Below are 22,900 nucleotides of genomic sequence, written 5' to 3' on the forward strand. Positions count from 1 at the left end.
TCTTCTTGACAATTAGCTTCTCTGCCTGTCTTCTGAGCCTGCCTTTTCAATCTTCCGGTTGATTCTGTGATTTACCTAATATCCTTCTACTCAAACTCTTTCCTGCTTAAGTTAAACATAGTTTATAGTGTCTGAAACTATAAATTCTGGCGCAGCTCCTCCCATGTCTTACTCTTTGACCTACTTCTCTTTCATTTCTTCCATCATCTGGCTCATAAGGCGAACAGTTGAGGCAACTCTATGACCTAAGCCAGGTCATCCATTCATTCCCACACCAAACATCAGGCACTATGCAGGCACCAGTGATACACAGAATCAATGTGTCTGTTACCAGGGATGAGGACCTATGAGAAGGGATGCCTTGGAGATCAAGGAAACTGGATATGTAAATGAACTTGGGAGAAGCAATCAGTGATCTATGATTACATATTAACTTGATATTAGGTCTATAATTTGGATATTAGTTCTTTTTTTAGTAAAACGTGCTTAGATCATCTACCTGCCATGTGTGAGCCTTGGAGTCAGACAAAAATCTCACAGCCCCTTTTGTGTTAATATGAGCTTCCAGGTCCTTAGCTTCAGTTAAGCTTCTTATTCATCTTCCTGCTCTGAAGAGGTTTTTAAAGATACCTTCCAGTTGTATGAAAAATTAAAGGGATGGAGTCATTGAAACAATATTAGAAGGACTATGTTTTTATTTTATGCAAAATCTTTCACTTCTGAATGCCATGAGTTTACAAAGCACATTAACCCTTGATGGCCTAGAAATTGTGATATGTTGTTTAATTGATTCACTCATGTTTAAACAAAATTCTCAAACCATCTTCCTAAAATATAAGTTTGTTTTCTAGTACAGTACTGTAACCAAGATATAATCCTATATTGAGCCTAAAGTTCACAGGCTGCTTTAGGGCTAGTCTTCTCAATGGCCCTCCCCTCTCTATAGACCTGTAGATTACAGAGGTATAGTAAATAAGACGGTGCCCTCCAGCAGCAAGTCTTGCTCTGCATTTTATCTTTTTATTACATTTCTGGTTTCATTTTGAGTTGTCATGAAGCACCCTTTTGTTTTTTTATTGGAAGGAATATTTTGGCTAAAATGAGCTTATTTGACTGAGATTTGATTGTACCATCTCTGGCACTCTCACTAAGTACTTTTTAAAAATAAATTAACTTTTAGCCTGCGGCTTCTCCTCTGGAATATCAAGACCAGCTACAGTCTAAGCCAATATCTATTTTAGTGTCTAATATAAATCAAGAACTAAACCATGAAAGCTCTCCTGACCAATAGCTGGAAAGGTGGCTGAGAGATAGAGAAAACAGTTTTTTTTAACTGGAAAATTTTGTCTATTTGATACAAATAATACCTAAAAAGTAATGTCTGAAATGTCTATGTTCCTTAGATCGCCTCCCACCCTTTTTTTTTTTTTTTTTTGTCTTTCAAGAGTCTTGCCAAGATGATATGAGATTAACATTGTTAAAGAAAACTAATATCCCAGGAAAGGATCTCGAAATCCCTGATCTTGTTAACAATGGGCCTGGAGGCTCTATAGTTTGTTCTGAGAGAGGATTAACACTTTAACCAAGTGTCAAAAGGGAAATAGCAGGCATATTCTAAGGAAGCAAATTGTGGCAGATGTCACTATCTCTCTGGAATAGTGTCAGTTCTTATCTTAAAAACAGAAGCTAAAAATAAGATTAGGTGTGTCATCTTCACTAGGGAGTTTTAATTTGCATTCAGATGCCACCATGGATTGTCACAAAACACATGGTGGTTCTTTAAATAGTAAGTTCAGAGAAAGTGTGTTAAGGTCCAGGAAACTGATATCCAGTTGGAGAGTCAAGGTTATGACACCATACTCTGTTTTCTCCCAAGTCATCTCCAGGTGTTTCAGGATTGGCTTCCATTGGGAAATTATATCTCTAAGAACTGTCTGATTTCAAACTTTAGGTTCCAAACAAATATTTCCACTTAGATCCTACGGTAGATGTCTTTATTGGGCAACTTTGTATCAAAGAATTATGTTCTTGGGACCACCAAGGTGTAGGAGGCCTTAGAATTCAACCATCTGCAGCTTAGAACTCAAATCTTAATTCTGATCTCTCATCACTTCACGCAGAAGGACAGGGGAGCAGGAGAAGTGTAGATAACTAACAAGGAGGTCATACACAGTCTTTAGAAGTCCTTTCGGCAGCATGAAGACAGGGTAGAAGGAGTGAATATTCTAGTCTCTAAACTGCAGACCATGAAGGGAGAACCCAGAGGGGTTCTCACAACTGCCTCTAATATGACAGGATGAGGCTTATTGGAGGACTTATCTTGCTGGGGGTACAACTTGCATTCTGTCCAAATCATCTAACACTTGCTTGGATATGGCTGACTTCACAAAAAGGAGGAGCATCTACAAAGTCATCATTTACCTAGAGGAGTTCTCTACACGTCAGGAAGGTGTCTCCTCACCCAAGCCCCTCTGCCCAGCCATGGTAAAGTGGAGACCAGCCTGGCTTGTGGGTCTCGGCATCTGACCTGCATCGTGAGGGGTCATGGTAGACCTGAGCTGTCCAATTCAGGAGCCACTAACCCCCTGCAGCTATTGAGCACTTGAGATGTGGCTAATGCAACTGAAAAACTGCATTTTAAAATTTAACTTTAATTAATTTAAGTTTAAACTTAAGAACAAATATTTGATACAATTATTGAACAGCTTTCAAATATGTTTGGAACAACAGGGGTATATGAACTTACTTTTTCAATTGTCAATTTTATGAAATCTTATTACAGTTCAAGTATTTCCAAGGGAAATTTAGTGTTTGAATTGGGATATGATGTAAGTGTCAAATACAAACCAAATTTTGAAAAATTAATATAAAAAAAGAATGTACTGTATCTCATTGATAATTTTTATATTGATTATATGTTAGAATAATAATTGTTAAACATACTGGGTTAAATAAAACATTACCGAAATGAATAATGGCTCATTATGTTTTTACTGGGCAGTGCTGGACTAGTTTATCCTGGGAAACTATCTCTATATTTGCAGCATCTATACTGAATATATGCCAGAGAGGATGGGAAGCCAAGGTAGAAATTCCCCTCAAGCAGCCAAGAATTCCCCTCAACCTTCCTGCACACCTGTTCCAAACTCAAAGTGCTTTCTAAACAGTATCTCTGCACAGTACAAACTTGGTGACTGCTTTGCTCTTTCCTGGGCCAAGCCAGATGGCCTTGGTGACTTTCTCCTTCAGTTCTCATAACTGTGTCATGTTCAGAGCAGTAATGCCTGCACCAGCCTCAGGACGGAAATACAGGCCTGGTGGAAATAGAAACATTGAACTCCCCTCCTTACACACTCTCATGACTTTTCCTTAAAAACCCCATAAAACCAGTGCAGCCTTAATGCATGGATCATATTCCATCCTCCCCAGAATACAATGAACATTTTCTCTTCTTTCTTATTCGTCTAGAATCATTTCATTCTTCATTTCTTCCACTGATATCTATTGAGCCCTTTCTTTGTGCCAGGCACTGTGTTGGGCAGGGAGGTAAAGAACACACACCTTCTAAATGTCCATCGATAGAGGAATGGATAAAGAACATGTGGTACATATATGTGATGGAATATTACTCAGCCATAAAAAAGAACAAAATAATGCCATTTGCAGAGACATGGATGGACCTAGAGATTGTCATACTGAGTGAAGTAAGTCAGACAGAGAAAGACAAATATCATATGATATTGCTTATATGTGGAAATCTGAAAAAAAAAGGGTACAAATGAACTTATCTACAAAACAGATACAGAGTTACAGATGTAGAAAATAAACTTACGGCTAAAAATATTTTAAACACAAAGGTAAAACGGGGAGGGATAAATTGGAAGATTGAAATTGACATATACACACTACGATATATAAAATAGATAACTAATAAAGACCTACTGTATAGCACAGGGAACTCTACTCAATATTCTGTATTGAGTAGAGAATGGCCCACATGGGAAAAGAATCTAAAAAAGACTGGATATATGTGTAACAGATTCACTTTGCTGTACACCTGAAACTAACACAACATTGTAAATCAGCTACACTCCAATAAAAGTTAAAAAACAAAACACACTGGCTTCCCTGGTGGCACAGTGGTTGAGAGTCCGCCGGCCGATGCAGGGGACGCGGGTTCGTGCCCCGGTCCGGGAAGATCCCACATGCCGCGGAGCGGCTGGGCCCGTGAGCCATGGCCGCTGAGCCTGCGCGTCCGGAGCCTGTGCTCCGCAACGGGAGAGGCCACAACAATGAGATGCCCACGTACTGCCAAAAAAAAAAAAAAAACACACACACACACCTTGCCCTCAAGGAGATCCAATCTAAAAGGAAGACATTTGGGCTTCCCTGGTGGCGCAGCGGTTGAGAGTCCGCCTGCCGATGCAGGGGACACGGGTTCGTGCCCCGGTCCGGGAAGATCCCACATGCCGCGGAGCGGCTGGGCCCGTGAGCCATGGCCGCTGAGCCTGCGCGTCCGGAGCCTGTGCTCCGCGACGGGAGTAGGCCACAACAGTGAGAGGCCTGCATACCGCAAGAAACAAAAACAAAAACAAACAAACAAAAAAACCCAAAATCCCTAAAAGGAAGACATTTAAATAACAATTGAATATATTAAATAAATTAAATAATAGCTTGATAAGGGGAAGATGAACTATGCCCATGGTACGAGGAGAGACGTCAACCATAAGTGGAACCGCCAAGGAGCTGTCCCTTGGTTTTGGTCTGGAAGGAAGGCAAACAGGAGAGATGGCATTCCAGGCGGGAGACAGTAAGTACAAGCCTGTGGAGGCATGAGGCTGCAGGGTGCCTTGGAAAACGCAAGTGGGTTGGTCTCTCTTGGATGTAAGAAACAAGGCATAAGAGGCAAGTCAAGGGAGGCGGGTGGCCAACACGGGGCCACTAAGTTCCCATTTATAAGATATCACGGGGGCTTCCCTGGTGGCACAGTGGTTAAGAATCCGCCTGCCAATGCAGGGGACACGGGTTCAATCCCTGGTCCGGGAAGATCCCACATACCGCGGAGCAACTAAGCCTGTGCGCCACAACTACTGAGCCTGTGCTCTAGAGCCCGTGAGCCACAACTACTGAAGCCCGCCTCCTAGAGCCCGTGCTCACAACAAGAGAAGCCACCACAATGAGAAGCCCACGCACCACAATGAAGAGGAGCCCCCCTCGCCGCAACCAGAGAAAGCCCGCGCACAGTAACGAAGACCCAACGCAGGCAAAATAAATAAATTTAAAAAAAAAAAGATATCACGAAGAGAAGAGGAAGATCAGATAACTCTTCAAATGATCAACAGGTTATGTAAGTTTCCTCCTCCTCCCTCCAGATTGGCTTACATTTTTCCAGCAAGTTAAGAAGTTCTCATTCTCCTAGGGGTCACTGCAGAACCTGGCGTTTCTAAGATGTCTGGCCTCATCCTTGTCACTCAACAGCACCTGTTGGGAGCCTAGTATGGGCCAGTCACTTTCCCACTATAATAAAGATGCAGAAGACTGGCTTTCTAACGAACCTCGGGACCTCACGGTCAGTCCAGCGAGATATTAATAACACAAAGCAGACGTAGTTTGGAAGGGAACCATTATTTTTTTCCTTTCTTATGACCTGGGAATAAGAAGCACGTGTTTAATGTGTTTTGGAGATAGAGATATCCTGCTCCCCAAATCACTGTTACCTATTCTCAGCCTTCTTTCTCTGCAACTAATGACCTAAGCAGAGAGGGAAGATCTAAACTTGTACTGAAAAACCAGTGTTTGTGCGGACCTCATTCCTAAATCTCCAGGGCTTAAATCATTCTCTGGACTGTTTCTCATACATAACAGGTCATTACGATCACAAATTAAGAGAACGTTCATTATAGTACATAGTGGAGAAGAGAAGCTTAAGCTTGGGCAAGTCCAAAGTACCTTCCCTTTCATTTTCAAGAGTAAAATGAGAACATGTCAAAAACTGAATGCATAAGAACTCCATTAGATGTACAACAGATCAATGCTCTGAGATCAACAGTTTGAATATTGTTAAATTTTCCATAGTCACATAATGACTTCAAAAATAATCAGCGTTCCTTCATACACCGTGGGCAATAATGAGCTAAAACAGATCTTATCCGCACCACAGCTTTACGTATTATCCATCCAAGAGCCTCATTGTGTCATGAAATTCAGTAGTTCATTGTTTCCTGACCCTAAACGGCTGCAGTTGTCATGAAAACACTGCCATGGCCCAAGCTCCCAAATTGTAAGCCAATCCAAACCTGCCACGTGGTAGAGCCTCCCCACGTCACTCAGCAGGTGAAAGGCAAGCGTGGGGCACCCACCCCCGTCAGCCAGGGGCTGGACGACACCGGGCAGCCAGAGGTCAAGGAATCATCTGTGCTGAGAGGACGATTTGCTGAACTCAAATCCAAAGTTCTTCCCGTCTAAACCCATCGGGGATTGCTTTACTGTCTAGAGCTACGGTAGCTCACTTTGAGTTCAAATCTGTATTGTGGAATTTGAACCATCAAAACACCCATCACCATAAAAACCCTCTGTGAGTCCTGTTAACAAAACAGAAAGAACTTCTGCCAAGAGCTGAGAAATAAATTCCTTCTTTCATGCTGCTTGGACCACAGCATAATGAGGGCTCCCAAGCTCTCTCTGCAGTAATAAAATGGAATGCCCAGGCTTCTCCTTTTGATGTGTTCCAGTTTAAAAGTTTAGAGTTGATGCCTTTTCATCCTTAATTTATCTTCCCTTGTAAATATTTCTGTACCATTTCCAATATCTAAAGTCTACACATTTCCAAAAAATAATTCACTCCTTCTCCTATTTCAGTTGTATAACTTTATGTTATGGGTCAAATTTGGGGCTAAATAAACATACCTCAGGCTACAGCTCTGCAAATACCTCTGGCAGCAAATTAACTCAAACAAATGTTTTGGTTGGGTGACGAGGTTATTTTTAATGATCTTCCTGATCTGCCTAGAGGCCCAAGGATAGACTAGGTGAACTCCCAAAGGCTTTTCTAACTTTGTATTTTCTGCCACATTAATATACAGTTCTCAAGTTCATTGAAATAGTTGGTTTAAAATTTCACCACCAGAGGGTGCTACTTGTTTGCTTCTAAAATTCATTTCTCATCACGTGAAAAACAGAGGCCCTGCTACCAAAGAATCATCACCAAGCCAGACAGCATTACCCAAGAAAGGTTTTCAGAAGGCCTGTAGACGGCGCTCTACTTCAAGGAATCCAATTTCACTTGTCTTTTGATGTTATGTGTTTAAAACCAAAACTGAAAAGCTCTGTAACTTGCACAAACCAAAGTGTACTGACTTATATATGCTGTAAACCAAGCACAGAATGTGAATCATTTTTCATTTTCATGGCTTTTGTTCAGTATTTACTACACAACAACAATGAACCCAGAATGCTAACATCCTCTTCACCACACCAGACAATAAAATAACAAAGTAAAAAGAGAATTTGCTTAGCTATAAAAACAGTGCTATATTTTCTAACAATGCAACCTTCACTTATCCTATTTTAAGTGCACACATCTCCTGCTTCTGCTCTGGAGTAATTTTGCTTTGGTGTAATTTTTGACTTCTAGGAAGCATTTTGACTGATTAGCTTCAACTTCTCTTATTAGTGTATTTTCACAATTTATTGGGATTTGCACACACATTTTCCACTTGATATTTTCGGGTATGCACGAAGGAGGCATGGAGTGAATTCCCATTCACCCACACGGAGATCGCATGGAAAGTCTTTTTAAATCGTGGTAAGAAATTCTAGCGTGTTGCCAACTGAATTGGCAAAACAAGTCGGGGTCAGCAAAGTTTTTCGGAAAAGCACCAGGTTACAGTAAAGATTTCAGGCCATGTGAGTCATAAGTACTCAACCCTACCACGTAGCAAGAAAGCAGTCATATAGACACGCAGGACTGGATATGACTGCATTCCAAAACACTTTAATTTGAGGAATAGGTGGTTGGCTACAGTTTGCTGACTCCTGCAAATGCTGGATTTTAATGTACACTCTTCTTATCAATAAAATTCAGAGAAGTTTCTATTACATTATCCTTTGGTGATTTTCCCCCTCCTCACACAGTGTTGACAAACTGTGGCCTCACTAAATTAACCATTTTAAAGTTCATGGGTCCTCTGGAGGAATACCACTGGGTTTCCTCTTCAGCGTTTCCAAAACCAGAGTCAAAGGAGACTTAAGCTTTTGGTGTGTCATTATATTTGTGTCCTGTGAAGATGTCTTATGGTAAGATATGAAATCAACAAGAAGGATGTAACTCCCTGGCAATTTCTCCAGAGATCATATGGAAAGTGAACAAAAGACATAGTTTACCTTCGGACTGATGTGTAGCCAGAGGAGTCTGGGTCTCCTTGGAGTAGGACACTACCTCCCTGGGCAGGAAATCCACTTGGGTAACCTTCGACACACCCAGCTTATGCAGTCTTCGTCTAGAAGTAACAAAGGACAAACGCTTAGTGAGGGAAGGCATTCCTTGCAGAAGATCTATCAGGAATAAAACAAACAAACCCCAAATACCCACAGCTTCTCAGTACAAGGGGCAGCGTCATGAAGTTGAACTGGCCCTGGGCTGCAAGTCTGGACACTGGGGTTTGGCCCACTTTGCCCCTGTGTTGCTGGGTGGTGTCAGACAGGTCCCTCAGGCTGACCCTCACCTTTTCTATCTGCAAAACCAGGTCTTGTCCACTTCAAATGAGACCCCCTCCATTCTGAGCAACTCTGATTTTCCTTGATTAAAGGTTATAAAGGGAATTTTCATTTGTAATACAGGATTCTAGTCCCTTAGGCAAGAGGGACAAAAGAAAAGTAACGCTTCTCAAATCTGAAGAAAAAAGAGATGATTTGTTCTCTATAATAGTAATGAGAGGATGATATTCCAAGGGGGAGTATAACATCTCCTATTTCTCCAGAAAAGAAACTAATCCAGATCAGCATGTGAATTTATTTAAAGATACGTTGACATAGCACAACTTGGGTGAAAAGGGTACTGGGCTAAGAATGATAAAGTTTTAGTTTAGAATTCCCAAATGAGCCGTGACCATGTAAAAAAAATCCTTTCTGAATAGTTATGGAGCACATCAAGAATTTTCAGATGTCTTTCACATCCATCATGTCAACTGTCTTCATGACACCGCTATGAAGCTTCTGGGCAGATTATCACCATCTCCATTTTATGGATGAGGAAAGTGAGATTCAGTGAGAGACATTCCCAAGTATATGCAACTCATAAATGGCAGAACCAGGGAGAAAATTCTGTTGGCCTGAGTCCTGGTCCAGTGCTTTTGCCACCAAGTCAAACTCCTACCTGAGGTTCTTAATGGTGAGTTCTGAGTTACCCCCCCAGATCTGAAGTGCCTCCTGCGTCACCCGGGAAACATCCACTCCTGGAGGCAGTAGAGTGGTCGCTAATCACATAAGACTAGCCCACACTTACCACTATGTGTGTGATCTTGAATAAGTTACCTAATTTCTCTGTGCCTCGGTTTCCTCAACTGTAAAATGGAGATATTACTAGTTCTTAGTACTAGGATTAGTAGGGGTAATGTCTATGTACCACATACATATAATGCACATGTCACGTATATGTTATATATACATATGTACACAATTTACACACATATATATTTTAAAATAGTTTCTGAAACATTATTTTAGTATATAGATTTAGTATCAGTATCAGACATATTTTACTATATTTCTTTTTTTTTTTTTTTACTATATTTCTTTAAAATTTCCAGGAAATAGAGTATGTGTGTGTCTCTCTGAGAGAGAAAGGCAACATAACCATTTAGCCACAATTCCACATTCCCTAGCTCTCTAGGACCAACAGAAGCATACCCTTTCCGTCTTACTTTTTAAATTATTACTAGCAATGGCACAGACTCACAGTATTTTTTTTCAGTAGTAGTAATAATAAAATGAAAGAAAATGCATACCACAGCTGGGAATTTCCATGTACAATTTCCTAAGCATTCTAGGAAAACAAAAATTTCTTCCTTTCTATGAATCACTAAAATTGATGTAAAACCTAAGATGAGCACAGAGTAGATACAAACAAACTAAGGCTGGTTTAGAAACAAGCCCAGCTGGCTGTCTCTGCAGCCCCACTAAGCTCCACTCAGGCCTGGGCCGTGTGGGCCTCACTCACTCAGATGTCTGGACCACAGAGCGTACACGAGGGTCAGGCTGGGGACCCAGCACTTCCTCCAAGCCTTCTCACACAGAATTAGGGGAAAACACACAAAATATACTAGAAACAAAATTACCAAACAAGGTAAAAGGCTCAAGGTTTCAAAGCAAGAAATTCAGGTATTATTTTAAGTCCTTCTTGTGTTAAAGAAGTATGTTTTTCTTCCTGAAATGGGTCTTTCTTGAAGCATCTGAAAAAGAAAACATGACTAGACACCCCAGGACTGCTTGAGACAAAGCCCCCTCTGCTGTTTAATAGCCTGGAGCATCTTTCTGAGGCCCCAAGAGGTTCATCTTCATCTTAGGCAAAGAGATGGAAAGGAAACATGGGCTGGTAATGTACCACCACCAATTCAAAATGGGGTCACACCCGGCATGGAGAGATCACCCTGGAGTTTAGACTTCCATGGGCATCTGTGTGAGGCCCAAAGATCTCCACAGTCCAATTAAGAAATACCTATACCTGAAGCCAGGGATTCCAGCGCCTCTCGCTAATGAGATGCAAGCATAAGCTGTAGGCCTATCTTGTTGGGTGACCAGCCATAGGCACTGGCCAACGGGAAGCTGATCTGTAATTTGATAATCCACAAGGCAAGTTGAAACCAACTAGTGAGGAAGCATAGCATAACGGTTAAGCTACATGCTCATACAGAAGCTGGGTTCAGACGCCCTCTTTGTCACTTACCAGCCGAATGTATGTATGTAAACGTTTTGGACAAGTGACAAACCCCTCTAAGCCTCATGTTTCTCATCTATAAAATGGGTATATATCATTAAATTGTTATGAAGATTAAATGAAGCTAATACTTGTAAAATACTTAATTTAGCGTCTGGCACATAGTAGGTGGCTCTACTTCTATCTTTTTAACTGATTATAATAATGCTTATATTTGTTTCAAAAAATCAGAGAAGGCAGATTTATGAATGCTCTAGACTGATTTTCTAAAACAGCAGATTTGAAGATTATCTCTGACAGTAAAACATAAGAATCACACTCCTAATTTCTTTGTATGGCACATGGGTAGGTTTTGGCTGCCTGGGAGAGTCCATTCGGTTTTCCTTTAACTTCTCGGTTTTCAAAACTTTGCTTAAAGTGGTGTGAGTACTACACAACTGTTCCCAGCCCTAGCTGTTCCAGAAAGTCTGGCAGAAGGTGGCGCCCTTCTATGGCAAAGACCTTCCTCTTAGGTGTGTTCTCCAACTGTGTCCCCACTTATGGGTCTCTCCCAGGCCAGCCTTAGGGTCTGCACATCTCAGTTGATCCAAGATCTATCCATTCATACAACCCTGTGATAGAGACTTTGAGCATCCCTAAGATACTTCTACAATTTTATCATCTGACAGAATCATCATATAACTATGTCTACAAGAGGAAATATATAGTAGTTATTTTCTTTAAAAGTACAAACACTGGGCTTCCCTGGTGGCGCAGTGGTTGAGAATCTGCCTGCTAATACAGGGGACACAGATTCGAGCCCTGGTCTGGGAGGATCCCACATGCCACGGAGCAACTAGGCCCATGAGCCACAACTACTGAGCCTGCGCGTCTGGAGCCTGTGCTCCGCAACAAGAGAGGCCGCGATAGTGAGAGGCCCGCGCACCGCGATGAAGAGTGGCCCCCGCTTGCCACAACTAGAGAAAGCCCTCGCACAGAAACGAAGACCCAACACAGCAAAAATAAATTATTAATAAACTCCTACCCCCAACATCTTCTTTAAAAAAAAGAAAAAAGTACAAACACTGAGCATTGTGTTTCTTATTTTTGCTCAGTCTTACCAGCTCATAATTCTTTTATTCAAGGGTGCGAATTAAACTACTTAGCAAAGGAGGGGGGGATAAAACCACATTGTATTGTAGAATTAATGCTACTCTAATTCTTTTTCCTTCTAATTAGGGTCTAAATTTCATGCAGGCTCTTCTGTTCTGACTCTGGGATAACTTCCTTGCTGTCCCACCATCCCTCCTGCAAAGCTCATCCCTCGGTACTACACACACACACACACACACACACACACACTCTCTCTCTCTCTCTCTCTCTCTCTCTCTCTCTCTTCCACTATAGCCCCTGTTACATGTCACTGTCCTCTTCTCATGTCTGACTTGACTGAAACTTATTTATCCCTGAGTTATCTCTGTACCCTGGGGCTTAGTTCTGTGTAAGGCACAGAGCTGGCACTAAATAAATGTTTGAGGAGGAAAGGGAAGGAAGAAGAGAAGAATGCAAGGAGGAGAAAGAAGCCATGATGCAGAAATGTAAATTGAGAATTCAATTATCTACGCCATGGCGGCCATGGCATTACTATTAAATTATAGGGTCCAGCAACTTGTGTTTTAATTACCCACCCCCACCTTCCCCACCGGTGATTCGGACGCTCACTAAAGGCTAAGCACCACTGATTTAGAAATATTAGAGTGTAGACATAGAAGCTTCATTGTTTCTAGATTCACTTGGGCCTCTCCATCCTGCAGCTTAGAGGATGAGGCCTCAGTCCCACAGAGAGGAGATGATATCTCTTGACCAAGCTTATAAAGTTCTATGAGACAGGCTGGGAGCAAAGGTGAACAAAGATGTGAGGGTAAGAGGATGAGTGTCAGACTGCAGTGTGCAAAAATATTAAGAGCCTGGCACAAGGGTCTATCCTAGATCTAAAACTAAAATGTCAGGCAGGGGAATCCCAGAGACACTGGGCAATGGAACCACGGATCCCTTACTCGCTGAGCTGGCCTGGTCCTAAAGTGACATGGGGCCCACACCTCCCTGGGCCAGGGCTGGACTCCCCACTAAAAGTCCTGGAAGCTTCCTCTCCAACTTGTCCTGTCAACTTGGCTGAGCAAGCTGGCTGAGCAAAGCCATATTGCACCAAAGTTGAAATGTTTCTTCAGAAAAGAAAAATCAGGTCTTGATAAAGAACAAAAATGGAAGGTATCTGAAGTTTGAGAAGGTTATTTGCCGGGGCTCAGGGTGCTGAGATTTATGATCCACCACTAGCATAGTCTAATTCACTCAGGTTTGTCCACTTGCCCTCAGTTAGACATTATGCATCACAAGAAGAAAAAAACTCCCTTGCATGAGTCACTGTCTCCACTCCCTTTTCTGGTTTACTTGTAATGTGTTTGCCCATCCACCAGAAGGTTAGCGTGACTTTTCTAGCTACTTGCAGAGTTTCATTATCCAAGGAAGATGAAGCTCAAAACGCGACTTCATCATGGTCTATGATGTCTACCAACGTGGAAGAAAGTTACGGGTTATACAGACTTACTCCCAAATAAAAGGATGAGAAACATATACATAGCAGTTGGAATTCTAATAAATATAAACTCTTTGGCTCTTCTCCCATTTCAAAGATGAAGGAAATTTTAAGAGAGACCTTACTGACATTTTAAAATGCAGTTAATATTTAAACATTATTTTTAATAATACAGAGAATAAATACTTGCAAAGCATAGATTTATCAACCAAAGTGGGATACCCTGGTTTTGTCCCTATTTTTGAAAAGACCTATATTCCTTTGAAAGCGATGAGCAACAGAACTTCAGCTTCTGAAGTCACTGCATCTGTGACCTGAAAATATGCAGTCACTGTTTCATGCATACATGTGCAGTGCTAAAAAAAAAAAAAAAAAAAAACAAAACTAGATTTCAAAGAAACTACTGTTAAGCTGCCTTTAAGAATTAAATAGGAAAATGACTTTTTTTTTTTGCGGTACGCGGGCCTCTCACTGTTGTGGCCTCTCCCGTTGAGGAGCATAGGATCCGGACGCGCAGGCTCAGTGGCCATGGCTCACGGGCCCAGCCGCTCTGCGGCATGTGGGATCCTCCCAGACCGGGGCACGAACCCGTGTCCCCTGCATCGGCAGGCGGACTCTCAACCATTGCGCCACCAGGGAAGCCCAGGAAAATGATTTTGACACGACAAAGATATGTGTGGGGGGTTGGTTTGGGATGGCAAGGATCAAAAAGCAGAGCTCTTTGATCAGAGACTTAAGATCAAGGCTGTCTTAATTTTTTTTATTGAAATAAAATTTACATACTGTAAAATCTCCCCTTTAAAGTATACAATTGAGTGGCTTTTAGTACATACACAAACTCATATAACCTCACATTTGTAATTACACAAACTTTTCATTACCTCCAAAAGAAATCCTGTACTCATTGGGAGTCACTCCCTCAATTCTCCCTCCTTCAGCCTCTGGAAACCACTAACCTACTTCTGTCTACTTTCATATAAATGGAATATTACAGTATATGACCTTTTGGGTCTCACTTCTTTTCACTTAGTTTGTTTTAAGGTTCATCACTTTTATACCATGTATCAGAATGTCATTCCTTTTTATTGATAAATAATATCCCATTGTATGGATACACCACATTCTTTTTAATCCACCCATCAGTTGGTGGACACTTGGGTTGTTTCCATTTCTATTAAGAACAATGCTGCTATGAACATTTGTGTACAAGTTTTTGTGTGGGTGTATGGTTTCAATTCTCTTGGAATTGAATTCTTTTTGAATTGGTATATATCTAAGAGTGGAACTGCTGGGTTATATGGTAATTCTATGTTTAACTTGTTGAGAAACTGCCACACTGTTTTCCAAAGTAGCTGTACCATTTTACATTCTCATTAGCAGTATACAAGGATTCCAATTTCTCTACATCCTTGTCAACCCTTATTATTATCTCTTTTTGCATTATAGCCATCCTAGTCTATGTGAAGTAGTATGTCATTGGGATTTTGATTTGAACTTCCCTGATGGCTAATGATGTTGAGCATCTTTTCATGTGCTTATTGGCCATCTACATATCTTTTTTTCAAGAAATGCCTATTTAAATTCTTTGCCCATTTTAAAATTTGGTTTTTTGTCTTTTTATTGTTGAGTTGTAAAAGATTTTTATATATTCTGGATACTAGACCCTCATCAGATATATTATTTGCAAATATTTTATCCCATTCTGTGGGTTGTCTTTTCACTTTCTTGATGGTGCCTTTTGAAGTACAAAAGTTTTAAATTTTAATGAAGTCCGATTCATCTATTTTTTCATTAGCTGCTTGTGCTTTTGGTGAAATATCTAAGAAACCACTGCCCAATCCAAGGTCACAAAGATTTACAGCTACGTTTTCTCCAAAGAGTTTTATAATTTTAGCTCTTACATTTAGGTCTCTGGTCTATTTTGAATTAATGTTCCATATATGTGTAGTAGGGGGGTTCAACTTCATTCTTTTGCATATGGATATCCAGTTGACCATGCTTAATTTTTCTTAATGTTCAGTGGCAAGATTGAGCAGGGGAGCAGAGAAAGGCTTTGTCATGAATACTGCTCCTTGGTGATGCCCATGGGCCCCAAGCAGTAGCCAAATCTGACTGTGGGAGGATAGATTCAAGAGGAGGCACCTCATCACCTGAGAGCTTCCCAGGGGTCATGAAAGCCTTCAGAGCACCTGAGCATGTCATCCATCACCGGCATTAGCATCATCAAATTCTTCCCGAACCAGTTAGACACAATACAACTCATACTCTGATGCTCTGATTTCGGACCACAGTGAATTCTATACAGCAAACTTGATGTTCCTGCATTTCATACTCAAATAAGTGAAGGAAACTGCACTAATATTGCGGTACTATCTCTATTGGACTCATAAGGGAACCCAATAATATCGGAGATCTGGCTCCAGACTACTAAAGTGTTAAGCAAGGGCTGCTGTGTTAATTTCAGATGCCATCAGCTGATCCTCAAAGATGCACGTGTATCAGAGCGGACGATTCATCTTCTAACCCATCACCAATATTGGGACGTTGACTACCCTCACACTAGAATTTCTGTTTTAATGTCACAGTACAAGAGCCTATGTGAAGACAAAGAAAAGCCACAATAAGAATATACCAAGCATCTAAGAAACTCTTCCAATTTTACAAATTGTGAATCACGAAGACTCTCGGTAATGGTCTCTGAATACAGTCTCATAGTGTTCAGTGACTGGAAACTATAATGTTGAGGATACACCGGTTAAACCTGGTGGCAGAAGTGTGGGCCGTAAGGTGGCAGAGTCAGGAGCTCGGATCAGAAGCCAGGAAACAAAAGGGGTCGTTGTACTAATGGGCAGTCTCTGGAGCAGGGAAGAAACCTGGAAGTCAAGCAGAGAACACCAGGAGCAGATGTTTCCCAGAGACAAGGAGTTATTTGGCCAGATGCCAAAGTAGGTCAAGGCCAAGGAATAAAAGAATGTCTGCACTGGGTCCAGATTCAACCCTGCTGGGTTTTATTCCTGCTTATCTGCATGTGAGTATTTCATCCCCAACACACATTAATGGTGCTGCCAGTGACTTTCTTCTCCTGGTGCTGCTTATAAAATTCCTTGAGGTCTCTCAAAGAAGACCCCCTTAAGACAGTGAAAGTGATAATGGTGCCACTTTCTTCGTTGTCCAAAAATTTTATGTGGGTACCCACAAAGGACTTGACAACTGGCACAGGAACTACTTCAGCCAACATCTTTATCAGCAACCACAAACCATTTCTGAAGCACAGAACCATGCCAGATCCTTACAATAAAGAGAGGATGAGGAGATTGAACATACACAACAAAAAGCAAATAAGAATGAAGGGTAATAAGAGCCAACATGAGCAATTCACATCATCAGTGGGACAGGAGAGTATAATAGGCAGATTACTATGTGTTTGGGTAAATGAAGCAAGTTTCACTGAGAACCAAAGGCCTGGTGTAAGTCTTGAAGGATAGGCAGAACTCAGTTGTACAAAGGAATGAGGAGGGTGCTCCAGGGAGAAGGCGCTATATATGCAAAGATCTAAAGACTGAATTCACATTTTATGCCTGAAAGACCAGGTTTTCAGAATAGAAGTTTTACACTGAGTAGCAGTGGAAGATACATTTAGAGGTACACTAAGGCCAGATGATTAGAGGGCTTTAAATCTCAGGCTAAAGATTTTGCACTTTATGCTGTAGACAATGAGGAATTACTGAAAGTTACTAACAAACTGACGGCTTCAAAGGGACATTTAAAGTGAAGCAACTATGTGAAGAATGGAGTCTCAATCTCCCCCTTTGACAAATGAGCGACCAGAGTCTATGTGTGGGGCCTCAGAAGCTGAGGTGGAGAAAAAGGGGAACTGAGAAAGGATCTACAAACAGAGGCCGGATGGGTTCAGTAACTAAACAAAGAATCCAGGCAAAGCACTAAATCAAAGTGGGAATGACTACTGGATTTGTGGAAACGTGGTCCAGGGTGATAAGAAGACACTCAGTGGTGATGCCACTGGGAACAGAAAGAAAATGCTGTAGTTTGGTGATGTTGGAAAAGAATTAAGGCAGTTCATTTGGTATGGAAGGTGAAAGAAAAGGAATAAATTGAAGATTATATCAAGGCTTCACGCCTTACGGGAAGAAAGTAAGTAGTGTAACTGGAAGACATTGGGGAATCCCGAGAAAGTTCTGCTTTGGGATAAAAATGAGTACCTCAGTGGATGAGTTTATAGTGAGGAGTTTTCCAATTGTATGAAGTTTAAGACCAAAGCTATGAAAAGAAGACAAAGCAGAAAATGTGGTCCTGGCAACCACCCACCTAGAGTCACATGAGAAAACACTGCATCCATAGAAGAAGAGCATACAGAGACCTAAGGACATAGAAACTCATGAAATATGAAAGAAGTTTTTAAAAATGACAAAAGGTCAACTTGTTTTCCCAACACTATATACTGGTGTAATTAGGTGTGAAGGTGTGACATACTGAGGACTGGCTCCTAGAGTCGAGAATGGGACACCACACGGAGGAAAAGTGGAGATGGGGTACCACACGGAGGACGTGAGCCTAGCATTGAAGCCCCTTCACACACAATTTATCCCTTCTGTTCAGAGTGGGTGTTTTTCTCCAAGGCCTGAGAAGCAGCTTGATGGTTGACCTTTTCCAATTACCTCAAGGAGGATCAGTTTCCATTTTCTATGTTCACATTTAAAAAATCATTTGAGGAAGTATTTATCTCATTTCGATGATATTTGTCTCTTACTGTGCAGAGATATTAGTCTGGCAGCTAAACCATTTTTCCTGAACAGAAGCAAATGTCAAGTCTGGCTCAGTCAACAGGCACAGTTAAAGGGTCTGCCTTAAACTTCATCACACAAGTAAATCTTGCAAACTCCCGGGATGAGAGAAGAATCAAAATAGTCATGGTTATAACAGAGCTTGGCAATATTGGTGGGAGTTCTGCTATCAAGTGCCCACTTTACAAAGGAAACTGAAAGTTCAGAATTATACGATCAAAAGGTACGGAAGTGCGTTTTCTCCAGTATTGCATATAAAGGACAACAATGATATAAAAATTTTGTAGATTGGCCTTTTATTGACTTGATGTTTATGAAAAATCTTCTGTAGAAGTGGTAACTTCTAACTTTATAAAGCTATAAAATTACAGAAATCTTTAAGTCACTGAGTACCAAACTATAAGCATACATCCCTCCCAACTGACCATATTAATTTTTCTGAAACGGAATAATAAAAGGAATATTGTTTTATGAAAGTCCAGCTGCAAGTGTGGAACAGAAAATATCCCATAATTGCTTATTCAAGGTTCTTGAGGGTAGAGAACAAAGTCGAGCAGGTAACAGCTCTCAAGAAATGTTTGGGGACTTGATAAAGGAATATTATAAGAGGTAAACAAAGTGTTTTCTCCCTCTCTTGTAACAAAATTTTTATTGGATCTGTTAAAACCAATTTATTGAAGTTTTTCATGGGTCAGAATTCATTCTATGCTTAAAGATTCCGAAATGCATTTTACCATTACCTTCTGATACACACACACACACACACACACACACCCCAAACTGCTGTTTCATATTTTAATTTCTGTAGAAAGTGTGATTAGGTGTTATTGAAAAGGCAGAGATTGTCAGTTTGATAAAAATACAATCCACATCATTCTCAAGAAAATTGCAGGTACTGTGTACATGGGAAACCGTAAAATTTAATTGAAACCAGAGATCTAAACATAATGCATAAGAATATTTGAAAAAACATGGAGAATAAGCCAAAAGAGGCCTACTTTATCAAAGGCTAATGAGATTATTACTGTTCTGCTAGGCAAATGAAAATAACCTGAAAACATGAAAAGACCTCTAGAACTGGCAGGTGAGATTTTCTCAAACACCTACCACCATCTTGAAGGATATGTGTTTTTTCTGGTGCCTTTAGAGAGTTGGTTTAACTTCTATTCTTAACAGAGTGATCATTCTGTCCTGCCACAGCAGTTTGGGATGGTGTGTGGCGGATTTAGGAGTAATACTCACCCTCTCTTTCAGCCAAAACAAGGGGCAGAAGAGAAGGCTGAGAGAAGAAGAGGTCACCACCACCTTCTAACAAAGTCTCCCAAGGACTGAAGGAACCTCTAAGTTCCTCCTTGACGGAAGGAATGGCCAAGTCCTTCACGGTTTCAGTTTTTCCTCATTCTCGCTTTGCTTCCAAATATTTCAAAAACCCTACTGAGGGTTTAATATACTAAGACATAGAGGAAATATAACTGTGAGGCTTCAATAAAATCGGAAGCTACTAAATATTCCTATATGTTATTGAGCTTAACAATTTGATGTGAAGGACCACAAAACACTCTCATTACTCACCGATGTCTGCTCATCATTGAGAATCTCTGTCTCCCTCCCCGACTCCCCTTTTGCTGACTCAACACATCTCCCTAAAGACCGGAAATCTCATGGTGGCATTTGCCTGTATGTTCCCTTCATAAAACAACAAAAAACATTTGAAATATAATCCTTCCCTCAAACTTGCCCATTGCAACTCCAAATTTCAATGACATTTATTCACTTCCCAGTCAATATAGACTTTCTATCCCGTGATCTTTTAACTTATTCTTTTTATCTCATTATTTCATTTTTTACTTCTACCATCTTCAATTCACTCAATTATTATAATAGCCTAAGAAATAAAAGTATTTTGGGTTCTTTCATAAGCAAGTGCCTGGTGAAAAATGAGTTACACTTAATTTCTCACTTTATTTACAATTTGCTTGAAGCTATTTTTTCACCCTGATTTCTCTATGTTGCCGCTTGTTTTGCTGATCACATAGCTAACATACAAAGCATACAAAAGTGAAACATTTGTCCTCCTGGCCAAGATGGAGTAACAGAGACCAGATTTATCCTCCACCTGAAACAACCAAAAAAAAGGACAGCAGTTTGAATGAAACAACAGTTTGCAAGACACTAAAGGTCAAGCAATGAAGGAAAGGGATACATGAGAGCAGGGAAACGTATGAGTCCTATAATTCCCCATACTCACTGCATTGAGAGTTTTAAGGCCATCTGTGATGCAGGGAGAGAACCCAAGTGAAATCCAGCAGACTCATTAAGTTGAGGAGACAGAGCTAAGAGTCCAGGGAGACCACAGCGGCTTGACTTTACAGTATAAAATAACAGAGAAAAGAAAACTCACAAAGAGAAAACCTACACCTTCAGAGGATACCCTTGAGGATTCAGCTTAGTACTGATCAACACATATATCTGAGGAAACCACCTGAGGCCAAGGGAAGAACTACCTGAAGGAATTAGAGGTAACAGTTCTGGGCACTCACACAGGAACAGGAATGTGCCTGTTCCCACCCACCTGTTCCCAGGCAGGAAAACCTCAAGATGTATGGGGCATTGCATAGAATGCATATAAGGGTCTTGCCTCAACAGCAGAATTAATTAGCCATAGACTGAGTACTGCTCCAGTCCCAACTAACAAATCATAAAAACAAGACTTGAAAGAGTTTCCAAGTGAACTGACTGTATCTCAGAACAAATCTCAAGATTTATAGGAATTCAAATATATCTAACACCTAACCAAGTAATATTCACAATGTCTGACATTAATCAAAAATCAGCAGACATGCAAAGAAGGAAAACATAACTACAATGAAGAGAGAAGTCAATCAATTGAAACTGATCCAAAACTAATACAGATGATGGGATAGCAAGTGAGGATATTAGTTAATAAAACTGTATTTCATGTGTTAAAAATTTGAGTAGAAACAATGGAAGATTTTTTTTTTAAGACACAAATTGAACTTTCAGAGATGAAAATTACAATGTATGAAATTATAAATTTACTGAGTAGACTTCATGGAATATTAGAAATTGCAAAACAAAAGATTAGTGAACACAAAATATATCAATAGAAACTATCCAAAATAAAATACAGGTAGTAAAGGAAAAGTAGATGGAGCAAGTTTACTGTGGGAAAACCTCAAGTTACCTCATATATATGTCATTTGAGTCCCCAGAAGAAGAGAGAATAGAAAAAAATTTTTTTAAAATAATGGACACATTTTTCCATATTTGTTGAAAACTATAAGCCCAATGATCCAAGAATCTCAATGAACCCCAAGCATAGGAATCATGAAGAAAACTACATCTAGGTATATCATAATCAAATTGTTCAAAATCGATGAAAAAGAGAACACTGCAAAAGCACCCAGGAAAAAAAACATTATACTCAGAGAAATAAAGAAAGGGATGAGAGCATATTTCTGGTCAAAAACAATGCACGTGAGAAGACAATGAAGCAACATTTCTGAAGTACTGGAAGAAAAAGACTGTCAACCTAGAATTCTATACTCAGTTAAAACATATGTCAAAAATAAAGATATAACAAAGACGTTTAAGACATAAAAACTAAAAGAATGCCTTAACAGAAGATCCTAACTATAAGAAGTGTTAAAGGATATCTACCAGACAGAAGGAAAATGATGCCAGATGGAAATATGGATCTACACCAAGGAAGGACATCAGGAAAGTATTGACTACATGGGTAAATACCTAAGATATTTTCCTTATTATTTAAATCTCTTTCAAAGATAACTGGCTGATCAAGATGGTGGAGTAGAGGGATGTGGAACTCACCCCACACCATATACACATCAAAAACACATCTACATGTGGAACAATTCTCACTGGAAACTAGCAGAAAGACTCCTGTACAACAAAGGCTGTAAGAAAGATGGAATTGGGTAGGAAAGGAAGAGACGCCATCAGGTCAGGACCTGTACTCCTGGGAGGGGGCTCAGAGGACAAGGGAGATTACATGGGTGGAGATCCTCCCTGGGAGTGAGTTCTTCGAGCCACATGTTGGGCAACCCAGCCCTGGGGTCCAACACAGGGAAGATGAGCTCCCTTGGCTGGTTGGAGGGCCAATGGGACTGGCAGGAGGGCTGTGGGAAGCACAGACGAGTGAAGCATGAGGAGCACATGCACGAGTGCTTACTCCCAAAGCAAGGTAGAGAAGGCGTATTGGAACCGCGCAGGCAGCTGACTGTTTACTGCAACTACCCTGGGTGCCTGCCCCTGCCTGAGCCAAGCTAATGCTCCAGCCCCACTTACTTCACATTGCAGCTCCACACTGGAGCGAGGGCTGCCACAGCTGAGGAGAGAGTTCAGCCATCAGACACAGCAGTGGCTCAGACCTGAGGCAGCGTCTGAAAAGGGCAGGGGCAGTCATTACTGGCACTCGCACAGGCCGCGCTTCAGAAGCAGCCCTGACCTCTGGTCATGGCCAGACCACTGTAGCTCATGCCGCAACACATGTGAAGGGCCCACACGGGCACTGCCTGCCCTGCAGCACAGTTCCACACCAGGGTGGCAGTG

At 40.9% G+C, this 22,900-nt stretch overlaps 1 protein-coding gene across 4 annotated transcripts in view; it reads right to left on the minus strand.

Moving 5' to 3' along the window:
- The window catches only part of DYNC1I1 (dynein cytoplasmic 1 intermediate chain 1), a 333,033-nt gene that overhangs the window by 232,184 nt on the left and 77,949 nt on the right, over positions 1–22,900 (minus strand). For all 4 annotated transcript variants that reach the window (XM_024767040.1, XM_024767038.1, XM_024767039.1 and 1 more), the window contains one exon: positions 8,383–8,498. In XM_024767040.1, coding sequence (XP_024622808.1) covers positions 8,383–8,498 — 116 coding nt within the window. The remainder of the gene's footprint in view (positions 1–8,382; positions 8,499–22,900) is intronic.

Source organism: Neophocaena asiaeorientalis, unplaced genomic scaffold (assembly GCF_003031525.2).
Source record: "Neophocaena asiaeorientalis asiaeorientalis breed wild unplaced genomic scaffold, Neophocaena_asiaeorientalis_V1.1 scaffold70, whole genome shotgun sequence".
NCBI classification, from domain to species: Eukaryota; Metazoa; Chordata; class Mammalia; order Artiodactyla; family Phocoenidae; genus Neophocaena; species Neophocaena asiaeorientalis.